The 21,671-nt window shown below is 37.1% G+C and overlaps 1 protein-coding gene across 5 annotated transcripts in view; it reads left to right on the top strand.

Annotated features, from left to right (window-relative positions):
* The window catches only part of HECW2 (HECT, C2 and WW domain containing E3 ubiquitin protein ligase 2), a 405,018-nt gene that overhangs the window by 298,581 nt on the left and 84,766 nt on the right, over positions 1 to 21,671 (top strand). For all 5 annotated transcript variants that reach the window (XM_077154518.1, XM_077154517.1, XM_077154520.1 and 2 more), the window contains 4 exons: positions 4,002 to 4,152; positions 4,855 to 4,958; positions 5,506 to 5,630; positions 17,132 to 17,317. In XM_077154518.1, the coding sequence (XP_077010633.1) occupies positions 4,002 to 4,152; positions 4,855 to 4,958; positions 5,506 to 5,630; positions 17,132 to 17,317 (566 nt within the window). The remainder of the gene's footprint in view (positions 1 to 4,001; positions 4,153 to 4,854; positions 4,959 to 5,505; positions 5,631 to 17,131; positions 17,318 to 21,671) is intronic.

Genomic DNA, 21,671 nt, shown 5'->3' with positions numbered 1-21,671 from the left:
CTGTCACATGGCAGTGCACATAGTGGCCTCTCCTGGCCATTCCAGATTCTGTTGAATTTCAGCTTCTGCTTCCCATAGCTTTCTCTCTATCTGTCCAGATTTCATTCTGTTTATAAAGGACTCCAGTAATAGGATTCAGACTTATCCTGGGCCACACCTTAACTGAAGCACCAAACCTCATCAGAAGGTCCTACTTAATGGGTACACCCTCACAGGAATGGATTAAGTTTAAGGATGCTTTTCTGGGGTCATATGGCTCTAAACCACCAGCAAAACACATAGTTATTTTTCAGACCTTACCTGCTTTACCTGTCTTTGTTACCTTGCCCAGGGAATCAGTGCTGTGACAGTGAACTTGGGGTAGTTTTGCATGCTTTTTCACTCTCTGACTTCTCCTTATGTCTGGCTGTTTAAGGGGCCTGTTTATATTTGAGTTTTAGGGCTCCTAAGAGTCTACCTGCTTCTAAATTTCAGTTTGGGGATTTAAGCTGCAGTTTAGTTCCTTGTGAGCCAGTACTTCATGACCTCTGAGAAATTTAGCATTAGCTCCATGGATTTGTTTAGCAAATTAGCTGCTGTTTTTAATTCTCATTAATTTATGTCAATATTTTTCAAATTTTGGTGCATCAGACATCACCTGGGAAGGTCGTTTACAATGTAGATGGCTAAGTACTAACTTCAGATAAGAAGACCTGAGGCATGCCCTAGGAATCTGCATTTGCACTAACCCTTAAAGTGAGTCTGATAATATATTTTCAGAACCTCACACCTGAAATGTTCCTCTAGATTACAATTTTCAAACTTTATTATTGCCATGGAACTCTTCATATGAGTTTTCATATATCATTCCATGTTTCAAATGAAATCTTATAATTGGAATACTGAGGTTCGATATACCAAACAGATAAAATTGGAGCTGCTGTAGTTAAAGTGGAGTTTCTAGGGGGTTCCAGAGACCTGACTCTCAGTGCCTCATAACCACTGGCCCTATAAGATTTGATTAGTTTGAGTTTAGTTTGGAAATTCTGTTCTATAATAAGATGTCCCCAAGGTGTTGCTTGGGCTTTGCTGAACCTCCTTTATAATACAGTGAATGGGTGGTGTTTTATAGAGTCAGAATTTTAGAACTGGGAGGGACCTAGCAAATGTTTAGTTCTGGCCTCTAGTTTTTTAGGTGAGGAAAGTGTGCTTAGAAGTGTAGTGACTTGTTCAAAGTCATGTAGCAAAGATGTGACAAAGAAGACCAGGCACGAGGCCTTCTACCCCCGTTTAGTGTACTACACACACACATGTACCCCGATACCCCAATATCCAATGCATTACCCTCAGTCTCCTTATATACTGATTATGTATTTTACTGTGTGGCAAGATAAGGAAGTAAATGTTAAGATCCCAATCTTCTAACCCTTCATGTCTGATTTTAAGCTTGCCTGTTTAAAAGAAATTTTTTATTGAGACGTGTTCTTATATGCTGTCTTGTATCAAGAATGAAGTAAAGACTTGTGGGATGTTAAGGCAAATGAACTCTCCCTCTCCACTCTGTCAAGTAATTTGGCAGATAAAGCAGAGGACTCACCTTCCTGCTGGCATCTGTACTGGCTTTGCATGGAATGAAAGCATATTGATAACTTCAGTAGGAGTGGATGTGTTTGTTCTTGAGAAAGCCAATAGCCTAAAAGCCTTTCCCAATCCGCTGCTAACTATCTGCTTGAAACCAGCAAAATAGAATTTCCTTCCATGAGGATTTATGCACAATAAACTCAGCAACAATCTTAATTTGAAGATATGATGTTTGTTAAGGATAGTCTTGATGTACACCCAACATCCACATTCTTGGAAAGCAAAGTTTGGGACTTTGTTTTCTTATGCTCTTGACTGCACATAGGATGTCCTTATTGAACTTCAAATTATGGTTATTCCTGGCCTTGTAGAAGAAGATTGCAAGAATCATTCTTTTTTTAGGTTTTCAAGTCATTTTCATTGTTTGTTCATTCATTACACACAGGGCACAATGGTGAATACATTTGGAGAGCCCCCTCCCTCCCATTTGGCTATCCAAATGGCCCTTATACAGACCACATACACATTTCATGTGGTAAATTCTTATTTAGTTAGTTCCAGAAAAAAATTCCATCTTTGAAGATTTTTCATGTAATTTATTTTGTCAGAAAATGGAAAGTATGCAATAATGTGTTTTCTCTTTTGCTTTAACTGCCAGAAAACTTAGAGCCAAGTTTTGTAATAACCTTATCTTAGGAGCTTGGCAGCATCTACTTTTTCTGCTTCCTTTAGTTGGTGGCTATTCTGTTTTTATCCCTAATTGACCTGTTCTACATCTTAAAAATTGTTAAGCTACTGCAAACATTCTTGCAGGGGAAGGAATGGCCACTTGTTTTCATGCACATTTGATTTGACATACAGCTATGCTTGAATTAACGTAGCTCTTATGAGAAAGAGAAAGGAAGGAGATGGATGTATCTGAAGAATGGAGGATACAGAGAGGGATAATGGAGACATGTACATAGAGCAGAACAAAACAATAGAATAGGTCAAAGATTAGAGACAGTGGTTTCTGAAGATGTTTTAATAAACTTGCTATTTGTCAGCAAATCTCAGTCTAAGCCCGAGATCTTTCAGAGATATCCTGTTTATGGGATTGTGGCTGTTCCCATTGAATTCAGATGTGCAACCTGGTTCACTGTGAGTTTATGTTGCCTTAGAGTGCATTCAGTTATTTGTTGTCTGTGTGTTTGTTTTGTACTGCCCGATTTCTCTTTCTTTTGCCACTTGTCATAAATGTCAACTGAGGTCAACAAAAAGACCCCTTTCCATTGCCAGTTGGCCAACTCTCAGTGACGGTCTGATGCAGGCTTGTATCTACTGTGCAGGCATTTCCAAGCCTGAGGACCTTGTTGGGATACTTGCTCCCTTCACTGCTGCAGCAAATGTCCTAGGTGGTCAGGTGAAAATATACCTTCCTTCTGGTCTCTAGAATTACTCCATGATGTCTCTTGATAAGTCATGGAATGACATGAGGAGTTTTGAAGATAACTGAGCTGCTCAGGAGAAAGGTGTTCATTAATTTCTAAACAAAATGTACAGAGAAAGAGATACAAAGAGCTTTCCTGGTTAAAGAATAGATCTCTGCTGTTTTCATTTATTTCCTGTTATCAATTACCTTTTCCGGCTGCAATGTTTCAATATTTTACCTTTTGAAAAAAAAAAAATCCATTCATACTCTGTGTGTTTTAATAGGGGAATGGCCTTTCAGACAGTCACAGAGATGGGATGTCTGGCTCTGAAGACCAGTCTGCTTTCTGCCTTTAGTGAACATGTATTTGTATATTTTTTTATGAAGATTAGTGCACTCTATCAATGTGAGTGCTTAAAGCTAAAATTAAATAATATTTTTAAAAACTTATTTATTATTAGAGGCAAGTAATTTTCCTTGCTCTGAAAATTTATTCATCTTTGGAAAAGTGCAAGTGGAAGCTTGTAAGGTAATGATAATATATGATCACTGGGTTAGGCTTATTTCTCCACTGAAGATTAAATTTACCAATATTATTTGTAAATATGCTTGTAAAAGTTGCCGGCTTTGATCCTTCCATCTAATCTAGGAAAAAAAACACAGAGAAAAGTCGAACTTTTGGTGAAAACTAACATCAATGCCAATTTTGACATAAGTATCTATTAAAGTATTATGATGTCAACTGCTTGTGTCTTTTAAAAGCTCATTTACGCAGAAAGAGCATTGTGGGTGGGTTTGGAAGCATTCATTATGTCAGAGATTCTTTAAGGGGCTGTTGCATATACAGAATATGCCTAAAAACTGTTCACAGAAGATTCTGGGGTGGATTGGGGGGAAGCACAGGATTACGCAGTGAGATCTCTGTGATTAGCCCTAGCTTGTAACATGTCAGAGAGAATAAACATATGCGGAACCTGATGAAGCATGTAAGTAGCGTCAGCTCCTCTTCTGTCGCCTGCCTGCTGTGCAGACTGGGAGGCGCGCATCGACAGCCACGGGAGGGTCTTCTACGTGGATCATGTCAACAGAACCACAACGTGGCAGCGGCCCACTGCTCCCCCGGCCCCACAGATGCTTCAGAGATCTAATTCCATCCAGCAAATGGAGCAGCTGAACCGTCGGTGAGGATGGGCATTTTTGCTTTTAGTATTCTATTTTGTGGTTGGGCTAATTTTTATATAATGTAAAGTCGAAGGTATGGTTGTCTTTTTCATCTGCGGGTGTCCTATCATTAAGGTGTGGCAGTTACCTCTTTTGATTCACAGACTTCATTGGGCTTCTGTTGTTAAAACACGTACATACACACACACACACACACACACTCAGATGGACACACCTTGTTTGGAAACTAGAGAGACAGAATGGAATGATGACTCCTTTAACCAACTGAAGGCATTGATTGTAGTAAAAGAGAACATATGCATTTATAATTTAAAGCCAAATAACCTTTTAAATCTCTGCCATCTTCGTTTGTGGTGTATCTTTATTATCAACCTGTGCTTCTTTTTTTAAAATCTGCCATTCTGATTTAAGAACTAATTGCTATGAAACATAAAGTTGCCCTTTCCTACACCAATATAGGAATTTAGTTTTCTTTGGTTAAGAGCTACAATTTTTTTTAAGTTGTGTTTATTTATCAGGAAAATGTTCCACAAACAGTGGACAGTGGATATTTAAGGCAGTCCATTATTTACCTTGACATCAGATGACCCAGAAAGCTAGGGAGGAAATGTTGAGTCTGAGAAGAAAGTAAAAACTTCTGGGCTCTGGGGGAGCACTTTTTAAGAGTCTGCTGTAATGTAACTCCAGGATCATGATTTTAGATATCAGAGTATCCGTAGAACTATGACTAATGAGAGGCCTGAGGAAAATACGAATGCTCTTGATGGGGCGGGAGAGGATGCCGATTTTCACCAAGCCAGTACAGGTAAGAGCCATGGATTGGGTTTGTTTGCTTGTGTTTGTTTGTTTGTTTGTTTTTAACCTCACAAAAGTAGCGAGGAAACAAGTAAGGATTTTTAAGAAACTTAGGCTTTTATTTGAGAAATCTTTTGCTCTCAGTAAGGCCTGGTTAATCCAACTCAAAAAGCAGAATTCAAGAGACGTCTTCTAATTCTTAGTTTTTATTAGCACTAAGAAAAGCCATCACAGAGCCAAATAGAATGTAAATGACCATAATCTCTGGACCCAGGGTTGATGGACAAAAGAAACTGATCATTAAAAAATAAATGAATAAGAATGCATTAAAACATTAATAGTGACTAAAAATAGTATTCGTTTCCACCTAATCTAATTAAGAGCAGTCAGGTTTTATGTATGAGTTTTTAGAAAAAAAATATTTTGATGATTCAAATAATAGTAAGTGACGTAGGTATTCTTTGGTTGTTTTAGAATTTTATAGATTGCAGTGAATAGATATTTTTCCACCCCGTGGAGAGATTTCTCTGAATGCTTCTGTGGTCTGTCCCGTGCAGATTTCCGACGGGAGAACGTCCTGCCCCACTCTACCTCCAGATCGAGGCTCACACTGCTGTTACAGTCTCCTCCCGTGAAGTTCCTTATCAGCCCAGAGTTCTTCACTGTGCTGCATTCTAACCCTGTGAGTACCAGCTCTGAAAGTCTGCACTGGAAAAAGAAACAGGCCACAGAAAGTTATCTTCCTTTTTGTAATAATAGTAAGAATGAAAATTGCAAAACTTTAAGAAGAATGATAATAGCTAAAGACTATTAAGTACTTGGTAAATTCTAAGCTCTGGGTAAGTACTATGTATTTATTAACTCATTCAGTCCAAACAAACCTATGTGTTAGAATAAAACCTACTGTTTTCCCAATGAAGAAACTGAGAAATAGAGAGGTTAGGAAGCATTCCCAAAGTTATACGGCTGCCAAGTTCTGTCACTGGGATTGAAATCCCAGGGATACCAACTCCAGGGTCTGTGTTCTTAACAACCACATTTTATTGCCTATGGAAATACACCTAACTATCTAACCCTGACAGCAGGCAGCAGGTGGATTGGGCTTTGAGACTACGATCGACTCTCTGAAAGACAGAAAGAAAAGAAAATGTATACACTGAGGTATTCTGAAAAATAAATCAGTGAATAGGGAAAAGTCCTAAAGATAAATGAAATGTGTATGGGAGATTGGGATTTGGAAGTGTGAGGGGGTCTGGTGGCATCTTTAGGTTGAAATAGCTTTACATTTCCCTCCTTTTAATAATGTCTACTTTTTGAAACTCCACCCTATTAACAGCCAAAAACTGTTAATATCAGTTAAAATAAATTGAATTGTTCATTAACCGGAAGACTATAAGAAGCTTTATTCTTAGTCATTGTTCTAATTAGAGAGAAGTCATTTTGACTGTCTCCTTTACCTAGTTCCTTTCATTTCTTCCGTCCCTAACTTTTAACAAAATGTCTACACCTTTCTTCATCTTCGCCAAGACACTCTCCATCCCATTCCCAAACCCAACTAAATTCTCATGGCAACCAGTTTCTCTAACTCTGCTTGCATGTCCTCTTCCCGCGTTTATTTTGCAATGACAACCTGGAATAGAAAGTTTTCTTTGTTCAGTAACTGTTAACTTCCTGGAGGCAGTGGAGTGTATGAAGTCCGTGGGGTAATGGTGAAAAGTTTGGTACACCTTGTTTTCTGGTCATGCAGTGTATCTGTCGAAAACATTTTTAGACAAAAAGAGGAGGGTGGAAAATATTTTTTAAATTAAACCAAAATTCTTGTGAAGGAAAAAATAAGGGTGTGGGTCTTAAGTTGTATCATAAAATAATAAGTAATGGTCATTCATTGGCAAAAATAAACCAGGAGACCCTTCAAGGTGGGGATATGCATGAGTAAAAATAGGAGTTGGAAAACATGTCCTATATGCATAATCAGTGATTTCATTCCCCCAAATCGTATTACCGAAGACAGGTGCTGTGGATACAGTGAAGAGTAAGATAAAGATTTTGCCCTGTTGGTAGACAGAGAAGCAGCATGACTTTAGAAAGATTGTCACAGAATGCCTTTCTGAAGATAGAGTTTTGAGCTGAAGGCTTGAAAGGCTAGAAGTTGTCGGCTGTGGAAAGAGCTAGGGGAAGCTTATTTTAAGCAATTGAAACAGCAAATACAGGAACCCACAAAGCTCAGAAAAGAGAGCAGAGCAGTTGTTGTGTAGTGATAGAAATTGATAATGAATGGTTTGGTACTAGGTGGGAAACTTGGCTGAATCCGGAACCCATGGCCTGCTAAAAGACATGGCAGGTAGCTTGAATTTTGTTCTGAGAGCAGTGGGAAGCTAGCATGCTTGGAGAGTAACAGATTCCAATTTGAGGGTTCAAGAGTAAAAGCAGAATGAGGAGAAAGAAGACTGAGTGGTCCATGAAAAAAATTGATGATAGCTGGAAGCTTGATATTGGCATGGAATTGGAGAAAAATACATCAATTCAGGGTATATTTTCAAGATAGAATCAATAGGATTTGGTAAAGAGTTGGTTGTTTGGGGTGAGGGAGAAATAAGAGTCAAGAAGCTTTTTTAGAGCGTTTGTTTGACAAAGGAGTTCATCTTGTATTAGCAGTGCTAAAGTGGGAGTTAATGAGCTCTGAAGTTGCAAGGGAGCTGCAAAGAAAGAACTTTGCATGTTTTGATAAGGTGTTTGTACATAATATGGTGAGAGCAAAGGGAGATTGCTCTGCAGGCCTCTGAGGGCTGAGGGTGTGGCTTACTGAAGATAGTAATCAGAGGAAGTTCTCTTAGCTGCACATGGAGTGATTTAACATGAGGGAAACACTGACGTAAATGTCTAGCCATAAATAAATAATCCATTCATCAGGCATAAATTGATAAGAGTCTGAATTAGAAGATAAAGAAATAAAGAAGAAGAATCTTGAGTGAGAGAAATCATAGCAGAAAGCTGGGAAAATTTGGTGGGTAAATGGAATAAAAATGGAAGAAGACTTGAATTGTTAATAATAATACATACATAATAATACATAAATAATAAATATATAATTTACAAATAGTAATAGGAAATGAGAAAGAAGGACTTGTTAAAGGAATTGGAGAAGAACATAATGAGTTTGACAAAACAAATTATGCACATTAGGAAAGGCTAAAAGGAAAAGTAAGAGCATAATCCTTACACTGGGAGTTGTCAGTGAGGTTGTTAGTCTGTGCATATTTATATACCTTCATATATTTCTTTCTTACTTCATTAACTTTGCTTTATAAGTAGAAGCATCTTTCTGCCTTTACTCATTTTTATCTTCTGGTTTATATTTATCTTGGAACAGAGAAGGCTCTGGGGGAAGTGCTTGCCATCTTCAGATATCATGCTGAATCTGATATCAGAGGAGTTAGACTTCCCATACATTCAATCTAGCAACCATTTGTTGATTCCGTATCACATCCTAGGCACTGTGCGAAGTTAGGGAATCCCTGCCTTGAAAACACATTTTAATGCAATGATGTGAGTAATCAGTACAATAATGGGAGACTCTAGAAGACATCCTGCTGAAATGGAGTGATTAATTCCATGTGGATGGAGCATGAAAGGAGTCAAGATGGGTTTGCATTTAATCTGGGATTTAAAGGCTCAGTAGGAGCGCACCCTGAAACAAGACATGCAAGAGCACTGTAGATTAAAGAAGCAACATTTGCAAAGGAAGAAATTCAGGAAGCTTCAGTCTTGATAACTGCTACAGAAGTACTGAAACTGGGCAAGAAGTTCAGCAGTTTGGTGCTGTTTTTGTGTTGAGAGCATAGGACACTAGTGAAATTCTTATTTGGACCTTGAGAGGTAGGTAGAAGCCAGATTACATGAACCAAACTCATCTCTGGGACAATTCTAGGAGGTGACAGACTTTTGTACAAGGAAGAATGGGCTAACGATTGGAATTGTCCACTGAAGAAGAGAAAATGCTGTGTAGGAAGAACTGTGGAGTTGGAGTCAGCATAAGTTTGCTTTTGTTTGTCTGTCCATATATTCACTCAACCAATATTTATTAAATGGTCACGATTTGCCACATACCTTCTAGACATTGGACACAGAGTGGTGAGCAAGACAGTCAGGGTCCCTCTCTCAGTGAGCATGCAGTTTAGAGTATAATGTAGATAGTAAACTTGTGAACCACCCCAACCCCCCCCCCCCCACAAGAAAAGAGAATTCAGATAGTGAAACATGGCATGTAGAAACTGCAGCAATACAACTGTAGACTCTGACTTTGGGGCAGGCAAGGTACAAGGGTCACTGCTTTAGATCCTTTAAATTGGGTGGTCTGGGAAGGCCCCTCTGAGGGGCTAATTGTTGTAAAATGTCTGTGAGGAAAAGCTCTGGGAGCAGAACCTTCCTTGCAAAGGAATAGTAAAGACTTGAGGACAGTAATGAGTTTGGCCTGGTATATAATAAGGTCAGAGAGGTAGGCAAGGCAGGATGTTGTAGGACTTATATGACTAGGCAAGGAGTTTGGGTTTATTCTGAATAGAGAGGAAAGCCATTCTCGGGTTTCCTGTATAGGAGTAATTAAAAATTTTAAAGTTCCTTCTAGCTACTGTGTAGAAAATGGAATTTAGAGGGCAAACTTGGACTCAGACAAGTCTTGTGGTGAGAGATGGCAGTGAATTGGACTAGCACAGTAGCAAGACATGTGCTAACAATTGGATGATATGGGTTATATTTTGGAGGAAAAGCTGAAACAAAAAGGTGAGGGTAAGAGAAAAAATGGTTCCCGGAGCCTGCCCATGAAAAAAATAGAGAGAAAACAAGGCTTTAAGAAGGGGCAACTGGTTGGATGGTGGTGTTTAGTGGTTTACTGGTAAATATCTAAATTCTTCTCCAGGGAAAAAAATGTGTTTGAGTGTGTGCAAATGTGTGTGTATCACACATATATTTATTATAAACTTTACTGATATAAGGATGTGTAGGATACAATTTTAAAATAATAATAAAACATGCATACTGTGCTTTTGTTGGTTTTTGCTTTACTCTTGTATCAGAAGAGTAAAGCAAAAACCTTAGTTACAGCAAGGTTGTGACTGATGAACAAGTGTAGTTCTAACATGAATGTTTTTGTTAATATTAGAAAATACTTCAGAACTTAACTCTTTTATCAGTGAGGTCAGCGGCTTCTTTGCAGAGCCAGATAATAGTTTTTTAATGTTGGACTGATTTTTTCCTTAAGTTTTTTGTACTATTCACAATGTTACAGCAGATTTTGAAATTTAATCTGTATTATGAGCATTTTCTCCATCACTTTAAATCTAGACCAGGGGGCAGCAAACTTTTTCTGTAAAGGACCAGAAGGTAAATATTTTAGACTTTGTGGGCCATGGACAGTATGTAAAACAAATGGGCGTGGCTGTGTTCCCATGTATCAGTGTACACACACAGGCAGCCTGACCATGGACCTTGAGTTTGCCCATCCCTGGTCTAGACTGTCCATAAAACAATAAATTAAGCCGTGATTTGCATTTGCCAGTTTCTATCGTGTTAATACTCCTGCTATGCTCAATTTCATACTAGCAAAGTGATATCTCTATAAATTCTTTAGATGGGTGGCTTCTCTGGTGCATGTGCCCTCATCACTACAGTGTTTCAAGTAAAGAGTAGATTAACAGATACTGGGGTTGTGGTATAGGAGTGGTTTTTAAACTCGGTAGGCTTTTAAAAATAAATGCATGTTCTTGATTCCCAAACCTTAGAGATTCTAGTTGGTGGAGGTGGGTTCTAGGAGTTCTCTTTTTAAAAAAATTTTAAAACACTCCCTTCAGTGATTCTAATGCCATTGGTCTGTGGCCTGGACTTTGGAACTTTTGGTATAATGAGACATTGCATTAGATGACCTCACCAACTTTGTCACAACTACAACTCATCGGGACCTTTGACAACCAACTTGTTTTAATAGTGTGAAAATACTGGACTGATTATAGGTTCTTTGACTTGCTTTTTCATGTTGCTATTGCTTGTTGTTTTCCCTTTTTTTTCTTTACTTGGGCATGATTTTAAAGCTTCGTGGCTGAACAGCCATCTCAATTTTAAAGTATTCTTTCTAAATTCCTAATTTTTTTTCCTTCCTCCTGCCTGAACTACAATCATCACTGACTAAAATGATAATCCATTCTGTGTACCTTTGCATTTCTATAAGGTTTAGGAAAGCTTATTTCCCTGATTTATATATGGCAGAAATTAAAGTATTTTGATTTTTCTAGCTAGTGGTCTGAAGATAGATATTTAGGGGAATAAGCCAGACAATTTTTTGTAAAGGGTATTACTTTCCTAGTTCTGTTTTTTTGATTTGAAGATCTCAGTTTATGTTGAAAGATGTTCGTGAATATGGGTTTCATATAACAGTAATTTATCTAATCATATTTAGAATCATCATTGAAAATAACAAAATTAAGACATATGGTGGTTATAACTCTAAAGAAGAACTTGAGAATAAAATTTTAAATTTGATTATTTTTGTTTTTTTTTTGCATTGTGGTCACTTTAATATATATATTATATTATATTATATTATATTATATTATATTATATTATATTATATTATATTATATTATATTATATTATATTATATTATATTATATTATATTATATTATATTATATTATATTATATTATATTATATTATATTATATTATATTATATTATATTATATTATATTATATTATATTATATTATATTATATTATATTATATTATATTATATTATATTATATTATATATATATTTTACTGCCCTCTGCTGGTAGTAATAAAATTTCATGCAAAATTTTCTGATAAATCATTTTCCTTTTAACTCAATATTTAGTTTTTAGAACTAGGTCTTTTGTAATTAGTATAACTATGCTTTCCTAATTGTTGTCATACATAAATATATTTCCTAGGTATGACTGAATAATATAATAGCTGAATTGATAGTTGCGGTTACTTTTGCTAAGAAGTTAACATCTTTCCCTCCATTTTACTCTTTAGGTACTTGAAAACATTGTAAAATCCTTTTTCATCAAAAATATTGTGAAGACAGACTGTGCAGGACAGAAATTTCCATATACCAGCAGATGTTTCTTGATTTTGTTTATAATAAATTTCATTTAGCAAATAGCAAATGGAAGTGATCACACATCTGCTCCCTGATGTATTTGAGAGAAAAATTTGCTATTGAGTCCATGGTGATATCTTCCAAGTCTAGTTCAGAATACCCAGGAATAAGGATTTCTGAAATTTGGAAAAGAGGTTTTATTTAGTGATGTACTTGATTGCATCATTGACAAGAACAGAACCAGGTGACATTGGAGCTGGACCAGGTCATCCAGAACATATGGTCACCATGACATTAAGAAAAACCTGGGGAAAGAAAACCAAACCAAAAGCAAGGATTAATTATTATTTGCATTGATAAGATCTGAGCTTTTTACATGTGATTTCCATGTTCCACCATCAAATGGTAGTAACATTACCTTTAACTCCTCTCGATATTTTTCACTTCTGACATCCCAAATGCTTAACCAAACAAAACACACTTAAACTCTAACAGTTGTTAATTTCATGAAATTCCACTAAAGAAATTCATTTTTCATTTACTCAACAATCAAATGTTTATTTCTTACTAGGGAAATGAGAAGCAACCAAGAGAGGGAGACTTGGGAAAGGAAGTTATGGGATAGAGAAGGAAAAATTTAAAAAGAACAATTAATATTATGTCAGAGTAAAACAAAACTTTTCTTCCATTAGAGATCATTTAAAGGGGTTTTGTCTGCTTGTAACAGTTGCCAGTTCTCCTTATTATACTTGTGAATTCACATGCAACAGCTTCCTAGGTGAAATCATTCTGTATGTTATTGTGAGAACGTGTTATGGAATTGGTGCCATGTTCCCTTCCCTAATCTACTGTTGTTTTAGGTTAAGAAGATCAGATCCATTTACCACATCTTTTCCCATTAGTCAAACTAAACTAAACACGGAAAAGTATCCTCGTCCAGTTAGAACCACTGAACTCCAGAGGAAGGACAAAGATGCCTCTTACCTTAACCCACAGTTTTTTAAAAGTTTTCGTTAAAATTCTCATCACCTTCCAGAAAGACCAAGCTCTATCAAATCTAATCCACCCTTTTTAGTGTTTCTCAACTCTGGACCACTCCCACCTTTAGCTCTCCTGGTTCTATCTCTCAGTTTCAGTATTTTCACTGCCATTGTGACGTTTTTTACCCAACTCTATTTATAAACTCCATTGAACCTCTTCCTCCTCGCCTCTTTTTATAATTTTCCCTCTCCATCTATTTGAAGGGCCAGGCATCGCTCATTCTCTATCCTCAGGGTTTAGCAGATGGCTTAACACATAATTTAATGAAATGTTATAAGACCCTTCAATTAATAAGAAGTGGAATGCTGGCCCAACAGCTTCAAAGACTAAAAGTAAAAAATAATTTTACTACTACCATTCATCTTTTATAACATCATAGCCTTAAATATTCATCTACTTACTTCTACACTGTATTTTTATAGTGATTTTTACCTCTTTAAAGCACATTCACATCCTTTGATCCATTGAATTAGAATCTCTCAGACCCATGAAGAGAGCAGGGCAGTTATTATTTTCCTGTCTTACAGTCGAGAAAATGGAGACAGGTAGAGATTAGGTGATTTTCTTTGTCTGTGCCCATGAGTGACAGAGATGTGACTAGAATCTTCATTGTAGTTCAGTATGAAATAGAATATAAATATCCTTTCTGAAATAAATATATATATTCAAAAATAGCTTCTTTATAAATATGTAGCAATCTTGTGGGATGTTCCTGTTTGCATTAAGTGCTTTATATATACCCTACAAGTTGTGTGCATGTTTTTCAGACTTGAAAGGCTATGGTTCTAAAAGTTGTTTAGCAGTTACTAATGAGAGAAATCTTCCTTACACATAATTCACTTTGGTAGATGCTTCTTTGCAAAGGTCGGTCAAACTGGCACTCTGCTACATGTCTCATTGAGTTGAGAGGAAGAAAGATGAAAGGACATAATTAATTACAAGACCAATATTATGCTGTGCTTTAAGAACTGTCCAACCCAAGGGAATTAGTTAAGAGTTCAAGCCTGAGGCTGGTACAGGTTCCTTAACCTAATTGGCACCTACCTCTTCCCTTAATGAAGATCTACTTCTTATCGTTCGCAGAGCAGTGAGCATTTCTGGTGCTCTAGATAAAGAATCAGGATGTGGCCTATTTACCTATTTTAATAGGGGAAGGGAGAAGTGATAGGGAACAAGAGGATATATCTACTTAGAATAACAGTTAATGTGATGATTTATTCCACAATAATTTGTCCCTAAAGAAATGTATTAGGAGCAAGACTTGAAAGCTCATTATCATTGCCTGCAAGTTAACATGGCCGCAGGCTTCTAAACTTGAAATGGCTTATGTAAAACTGTATCAGCAACATAGAGCCAAATACAGAAAACATCCACCTAGCTGAGTGTACATAAACCTCCAACACAGAGGCAGCCACAGGTTAAACTCCTAGTTAGCTAAAATTTGTCACTGACGACCTACAGCTCCTTTTACTAACCTCCTTCTCTGCTTTCATGATATCACTTCCTTATTCTCACATGCTCTCTCATTGCCCAGACCCCCACAGCCCCCTCTCCTACTTAGGCCTGTTTTGCAGCACTCTACTCTGAACCTCACAGATACTCACAACCATCACAATGTTCTCTCCTTTAGGCAGTCAGGTGGAAAATGACCCCCAAACAGTTCATACTCTGGTGTATTAAGGAACTAATAGTTGAAGATGGTTCAGTGTGTACTTCCTTTTCCTTTTTTATTTTCTTTCCTTTTTTTTTTTTTTGGTTTATTTGTTTTGATAAAAAACAAGTGTCCTAAACTCAAGTCAAAAAAAGTATAGAATGAAGATGAATTCATTGGAATAGTTTAGGTTATGCTCCAGGAACAATGACCCACAAATCTCAGTAGCTAACAAAAAGCTAAAAAAAAAAAAAAAAAGTTTGTTTCTTATTCTGCATTCAATCGTCAGGGTTCTCTGATCCTTGTAGTCACTGAGGGACCCAGAGAGTCAGACTGAGGAGCAGCCACCTCTTCAAACATTGCCCATTGCTGTGCTTGCTGTGCCAAAGGGCAGAAATCTCTAGAGGGACTCACACTGGCAATTCATGCTTTGGCCTGGGTGTGACACATTTGAGGGGCCCTGGAAAAACTGGAGCAATGTTGACTATCCTCCTCTCATTCATCTTTTATCCTCAATAACTAGCACAGTACTAGGCAAAGTAAAGACAGTAAATGTTTATTAAAATGAAATGATTCCTAGGGCCTCTGGTTTCTTCTGGACTTACCTTGGGCTATCTTAGAATTAAGTCCATAACAGAATCCATCAAGTACTACCTAAAGCCTGACGGCCCCCAGAGCTCTAGATGAGAGGAATAGAGTTCCAGGATAGATCATTGATTGTCCAGTCAATTTCATGAATGTCATATTCCCTCTAATGGTTCAAGGAAATAGTGCCCATAAAGTTATTCCTTTTCTACTGCTTGACACACAGTAGTATGCAATGAATATGTGTTGCCTGGCTCATATAGCGATGAAGACTGTAATGTTTTTGATGAAAGAATCTCTCTTTCGTGTGGTGATATAGTAGAACTTTATTAAATGTTTATTTCAGCCATATAAATTCCACCATTTATGTACTTTAAAAAGAGAGAAAGAAAAGAGTCAGTAATATGTGTTTGGTCCAGGCATTTCTGCCTGCCATTCCACTCATTGAGCTTATGTCTGCCTCTAAGAAGTTATGAGATGAAAACTTTCAGTCTACTGTAGTGTCTGGATTGCCTATGACTCTCAGTGAGAGCATCTTATCCCATTGCAAGTACTTCTAATATTCAAATATGTGGAAAGCATTTTTCATTTAATATGGCCTCAGGTAGCGTGTTAACCACTTCATCTGTCACTCAGCCAAAGAACCAATGATCTGCTCCAGTACTGATGGAAAACCTGGACACGTTGGTCTCACTGAGAAGTATTCATTGAGAAATCTATCCATTTCCAATATAGTATAATTTTAGGAATGTGTGTTTTTGCCTAAAACCAACTCTAGAACTTAATGTCATTCCACCACATTCTTCTCTATAAAACGAGACATCATCAGTGAAGAGTGCTTTACTTTCTATAATCCTTGTATTTTATATTGATCAAGATGCTTTGCTCTGCTTCTGTGTGAATCTCCAGTTATGTCAAAGATTATATATGGTAATTGAAGCTGAAGGGATACAGACTGTGCAACAGGACTAGATACAAAAACTCAAAAATGGACAGCACAATAATACCTAATTGTAAAGTAATCATGTTAAAACACTGAATGAAGCTGCATCTGAGCTATAGGTTTTTGTTTTGTTTTGTGTTGTTTTGTTTTGATTTTACTATTATTACTTTTATTTTTTTCTCTATATTAACATTCTATATCTTTTTCGGTTATGTTGCTAGTTCTTCTAAACCAATGCAAATGTACTAAGAAATGATGATCGTGCATCTATGTGATGATGTTAAGAATTAATGATTGCATGTGTAGAATGGTATGATCTCTAAATGTTGGGTTAATTTCTTTTTTTCCGTTAATTAAAAAAAAAAAAAAAGAGAAGGGATAATTGGAGATGAAGGGATACAGACTGTACAACGGGACTGGATATAAAAACTCAGAAATGGACAGCACAATACTACCCAATTGTAATGCAATTATGTTAAAACACTGAATGAAGCTGCATGTGAGGTATAGGTTTTTTGTTTTTGTTTTTTTTGTTTTTTTTTCTTTCTATTTTTGTTTTAATTCTTATTCTGTTGTCTTTTTATTTCTTTTTCTAAATCGATGCAAATGTACTAAGAAATGATGAATATGCAACTATGTGATGTTATTAAGAATTACTGATTGTACATGTAGATTGGAATGATTTCTAATTGTTTTGTTAATTCTTTTTTTAATTAATAAAAAAAAAAAAAAAAGATTATATATGCATTTTATGTACCCCTTCAGAGGACTGAATATACCCATGCATAGTATATTGGATGCTTCGGTGTGTTCCAAGCAGTTAATATCATCTCTCCATCTATTCACCAGAGTGCCTACCGCATGTTTACAAACAACACGTGTTTGAAGCACATGATCACCAAAGTCCGGCGGGACACTCACCACTTTGAACGCTACCAGCATAACCGGGACCTTGTGGGATTCCTCAACATGTTCGCGAACAAACAGCTGGAGCTGCCAAGAGGCTGGGAAATGAAACACGATCATCAGGGCAAGGTAGTACTAGGGAACTGGCAATTGGGGAAGCAGCTGAATGACTCTAGGTCTGGACACTCTCTTTGTGACACTCTCTGAGTCTGGACCTCAGTCTTGCTGGTTCAGAACCCTGATTTTCTTAGCACATTAAACAAAGCTCACACTTTCATTAACTTAGGATGAGAAATACATAACTGTTGCATAGGCCTGAGCTACCACTTTGTAGACAGTTCAACCAGAAAGTCTGAATATAATCAGGACATCGTTGTGTGAGCAATAAAGCTAAATGAAGAAAGTGAATAATTTTTATAAGGTGTTCCTCACCTAATATTTCATTTTTATTTCTTAGCTTAAGCTTATTTAGTGTCCACCATGTGCCAAGAACTGTTTAAGCTCTTCATATGTATAAGCTCATTTACTCCTCAAAACAACTTGAGAAGGCAGTAATATTATTATTGCCATTGATAGATAAGGACCCTTAGGTCCAGAATGGTACAATAATTTGCCTGAAGTCACACAGACAGAAAGTGACTGAGCTAGGGTTCTGATGCAGGTGATCTGTTCCAGAGTCCATGCTCTTATAGTCATGACATTATACTCTCCCAAGTATTGAGTAACTCACCTCAGTTTCCCCATAAAGGTTTGCAAAATTGACATGAGGGGTGGGGAAGATTCAAATTATATATATGTAGTATTTAACAATCCTTGGCTCATTCATTCCGCAAATAACTATTGAGCATCTATGCAAACACATAAGGCAACTACTTTATAGAAAGAATCTATCAATAGACAACACATAAGTACATAGTATGCCAAGTACTGATAAGTGCTATGATTTAAAATAAAGCAGGGACTGGGAACTAGAGAAAGACAGTAGTGAAAACCTTTATTTTATGTGGGATAACTGGGGAAGATCTCACAGGTAAGGATATGGATGAAAGAGACCTGAACCAAGCAAGAAATAGACCTTAGTTTTTATAAAGTACTCAGTGAATCCCATTTTCCCCCCAAAGTACCTTCTAACAATAATACCAAAGTAGCATCTTACTCATCTAGAACTCAGTTTTCAGCAGTCTTATCTTAGAACCTAAAAGCAGTTAAACTAGAGATTACAAAGTCCATGTACTTTAAACACAGCAGGAGCTATCAGATCCTCATTCAAGAACCGTTGACTTGCTTTCTGCAGATCTTTTCAATGAGTCTCTAATTCTCAACACAGAGCGATTAGGAATAGCTAGCAGGAAAGTTAGAAGAGATGCAATAAAATGGATTTGTGATATGGACCACAGGTAAAATGGTGTTGAATCAGACAGATCGGCATGGCAAGGATGTCAGTTTTTCAGGAAAGGAGGAAGCTGGATGCATGGACATGTGAGCCCTTCCAGTGTTCTTTCCTCCCAGGGAAGGAGGTGACATTGCTTATGCCATTTGGTTCAACAACTGAAAAAAACCAATGTTTGTAAACATTTCCCTGAGTAGAAGAGCATAAATGGTTCAAGTAAGGGCTTCACGAAGGTACCGATGGTGTTATCTCTGAACAAAAGAGTAGTAGCATAGTAAGAATTCGGCTCTGTTCTCAACAGAAATCAGGAGCTTATAGTCGGGGGTGGGGGACGGGAGGGCAGCGGATGGGGGAGATGCTCAGTCTTTCCCTGCCAACTAATCATAACTTGCCTTTGCTCAACTCAACATGCTTCAGGAGAGAGGTTCATATTAATAGCCTCGAAGTTGCATTTAGGATACTATTTCAAAAGAGTTGTATTCTTATGAAAAGTTCTCTCTCATAGCTTTCATAAAAGTTTTGATGTTTAAACAGAGGTAAACATTTTCTTGACTATGTGGATAATTTGACCATCCAAAAAGTCTTTTTCCCTGAGAGTTTTTGACTAAGTTAAAGAACTCGGAGTGTGGACTGGTAAATAGCCGGACCCGCAATCTGTTCCTGGCTTTCTGTTAAAATTCTGTTTGGCATTAAAGACTTACAAGGCCCTCCTGCCTTTGCACAAGAAGGATTATCAGACAGGCCTGAAAGCTTTACTCTTTAGCTTGATCTCTCTCCTGCTTGCATTAAGACTTTAATAAGATTTGTAGCTAAGCCACACTGTAATAAAAGCACAGGTGTATCTCCCTGTGATTCCCTCAGGTTCTTCCTTTTCAAGTGACTGGCTTCTAGTGAACTAAATAACAGAACATTTGAAAAAGGCTCATAATGTCTGTATCTGGCTGTGCTTCTTTTGGCCACTCTACGGACGTCCTAGCACTCATCTTTTGGTTAGTTAATGGGTTTTCTTCCAGCCCTGAAGTTTTAGCCTCTTATGTTGTTGTTGTTTTTAATGAGTTACTTTGCCTCCAGAACTTTTAAAGGAAGTAATGTTTCCCACTTCATATGTCATTAAAAGCTATTAAATGCTACAAGTTAATATTCCAAAAGTGATGATTAATTTCTAGAATTGACATGGAAGAGAATGTCCAAATACTCATTCAAATGAAAGGAAATTTTTCTGAGCAGGAAAATTCTCAAGCTTTGCTCTTCAGACTTGTGACCTTTAATCTATCTTACCTTCTCAAGTATATCTTCTTTGAGCCCTTTCATTCATTTTGTCTACCACCACATTTTTGAATGTCTACTGTGTGCACACCTCTGTGCTAACAATGATAAAAACTGACACAATGTAACATTATAGAGGATATAGCCTTGACTTTGTGTCAGTCACTGTTGTTAGCACTTAGATAAGTTCATCTGATGCTCACAGTAACATTGTAGATAGATGCTATTTTAACCATATTTATAGATGGAGAAACTGAGGCATAGCATGGTTATGTGAATTGACCAATGTCTCAACAACTAGTAAGTGGTAGAATTGCGTTTGATCCCAGACAGTCTGGCTCCCGAGGCTAAGCTCTTCTCCTTCCTCTCCACAGCAAGCAGGATGAATGGGTGTCTCCCAGCCGGACTAGTGAAGTGTAGTAAGGGCTTTGGAGGATGCTGTGGGGACTTATGGTAGTGACTCCTTCCAAGTCAAGGGTGTGGGCGCTCTCAAATGCATCATCTAAGGGTAGCCTGTTGGGTGAATTAGTCTTAACTCCCTAGGCATATGACCACTCCCTTTATTGAATTCCCACATAATTTGCTTGTATTGTCATATTACATTTATTCCCATCCATCTCATAGTGGAGTCATTAAATTGTCTTATCTTCCGAAGCAAATGATCCCCTTTTGAGAGTTCTTTTATTTCTCTTTGAATTATCCCCTCCTTACTCCAGTGCTTTTCACATTGAAGGGTCTCAAGACAAGTTTGATGAATGAAACTTGTCACCTATAGTTTCCTGGTTATTCCTAACCTCTCCTTTGTATAAATGAAGAAAAATCTTCCAGGTTCCCTCCCCACTCCCTGTTCCTCCTCCTCCTGTGCTCCCACTACGTGTAGCTTCTAGATTTGCACCATTCGACCTCTGTTAATGGAAATGCTATCTTGGATTTTTTGTATTGCATGTTTGAACACGGCAATGATTATGTATGCATTACACTTTATCCATCCTCAATTCCGAAACGTAATTTTTTTTTATTGTAATTACTTCAGAGCAAGATTTAAAATTGGGTGATATTTCACAGTATTCTAGATCTGGTATACTTCGTTTGGGGCTGGTGGGAGGGAAGTGTGCTTAAATCACATAAAAGAAGAAAAGTAAAATATTCCTTTAAAAATTAACCTTTAATTAAAGAGTAAGAACAGAATATCAGCCCATGTGCCAGACTCAGTACTAAGTGCTTTTTCCATGAATTATTTTATTTATACCACATGTCAATTTACGAGGTGAGGATTATTACTATTACCCACATTTACTGAAATTCAGAGATGTTTAAAATATGTGTCAGCAAGCAAGTGGGGAAATTGGGCTTCAAACCCTGGGAATATGACTCCTAAGTACTGTGTTCTACTAGAAGAGATTGTCTTTGCAAATGAAAGATCCTTAATGGGTCTCTATCGTCACAAGGAAAAAATTCCAGGCTGGATGCTAAGATTACTCGTATCCTTTAAGCTGAGTCATACATGTAGATCTCGACTAGATGGTTGGTTTTCTAGCTGAGAACACACCATTAGAAACATCTTCATGGTTCCAGGCTTAAATTCCCTATGGACCTTTTGCTAAGGGCAGACTACGTAATGGGAGGGAATGAAGTTTACAGTTATTGAAGGCTTATGAGATGCCAAATTCTATGCTAAGGACATATAATATTGGCTCATTTAATTTTTATAGCAATCTTGTGAAATAGGCTTTAAGAATTCAAGTTCATTGTGTACAAGTAAACTCTAAAATCCTGGTCTTTCTGTATCCAAAACCTGTAGTTGTTTTCCTATGCAAGGTTGGTCTA

Source organism: Tamandua tetradactyla, chromosome 3, assembly GCF_023851605.1.
Source record: "Tamandua tetradactyla isolate mTamTet1 chromosome 3, mTamTet1.pri, whole genome shotgun sequence".
Lineage (NCBI taxonomy): Eukaryota > Metazoa > Chordata > Mammalia > Pilosa > Myrmecophagidae > Tamandua > Tamandua tetradactyla.
Note: the sequence above shows the minus strand (reverse complement) of the source record. Positions and strands in the feature narration are given on the sequence as shown.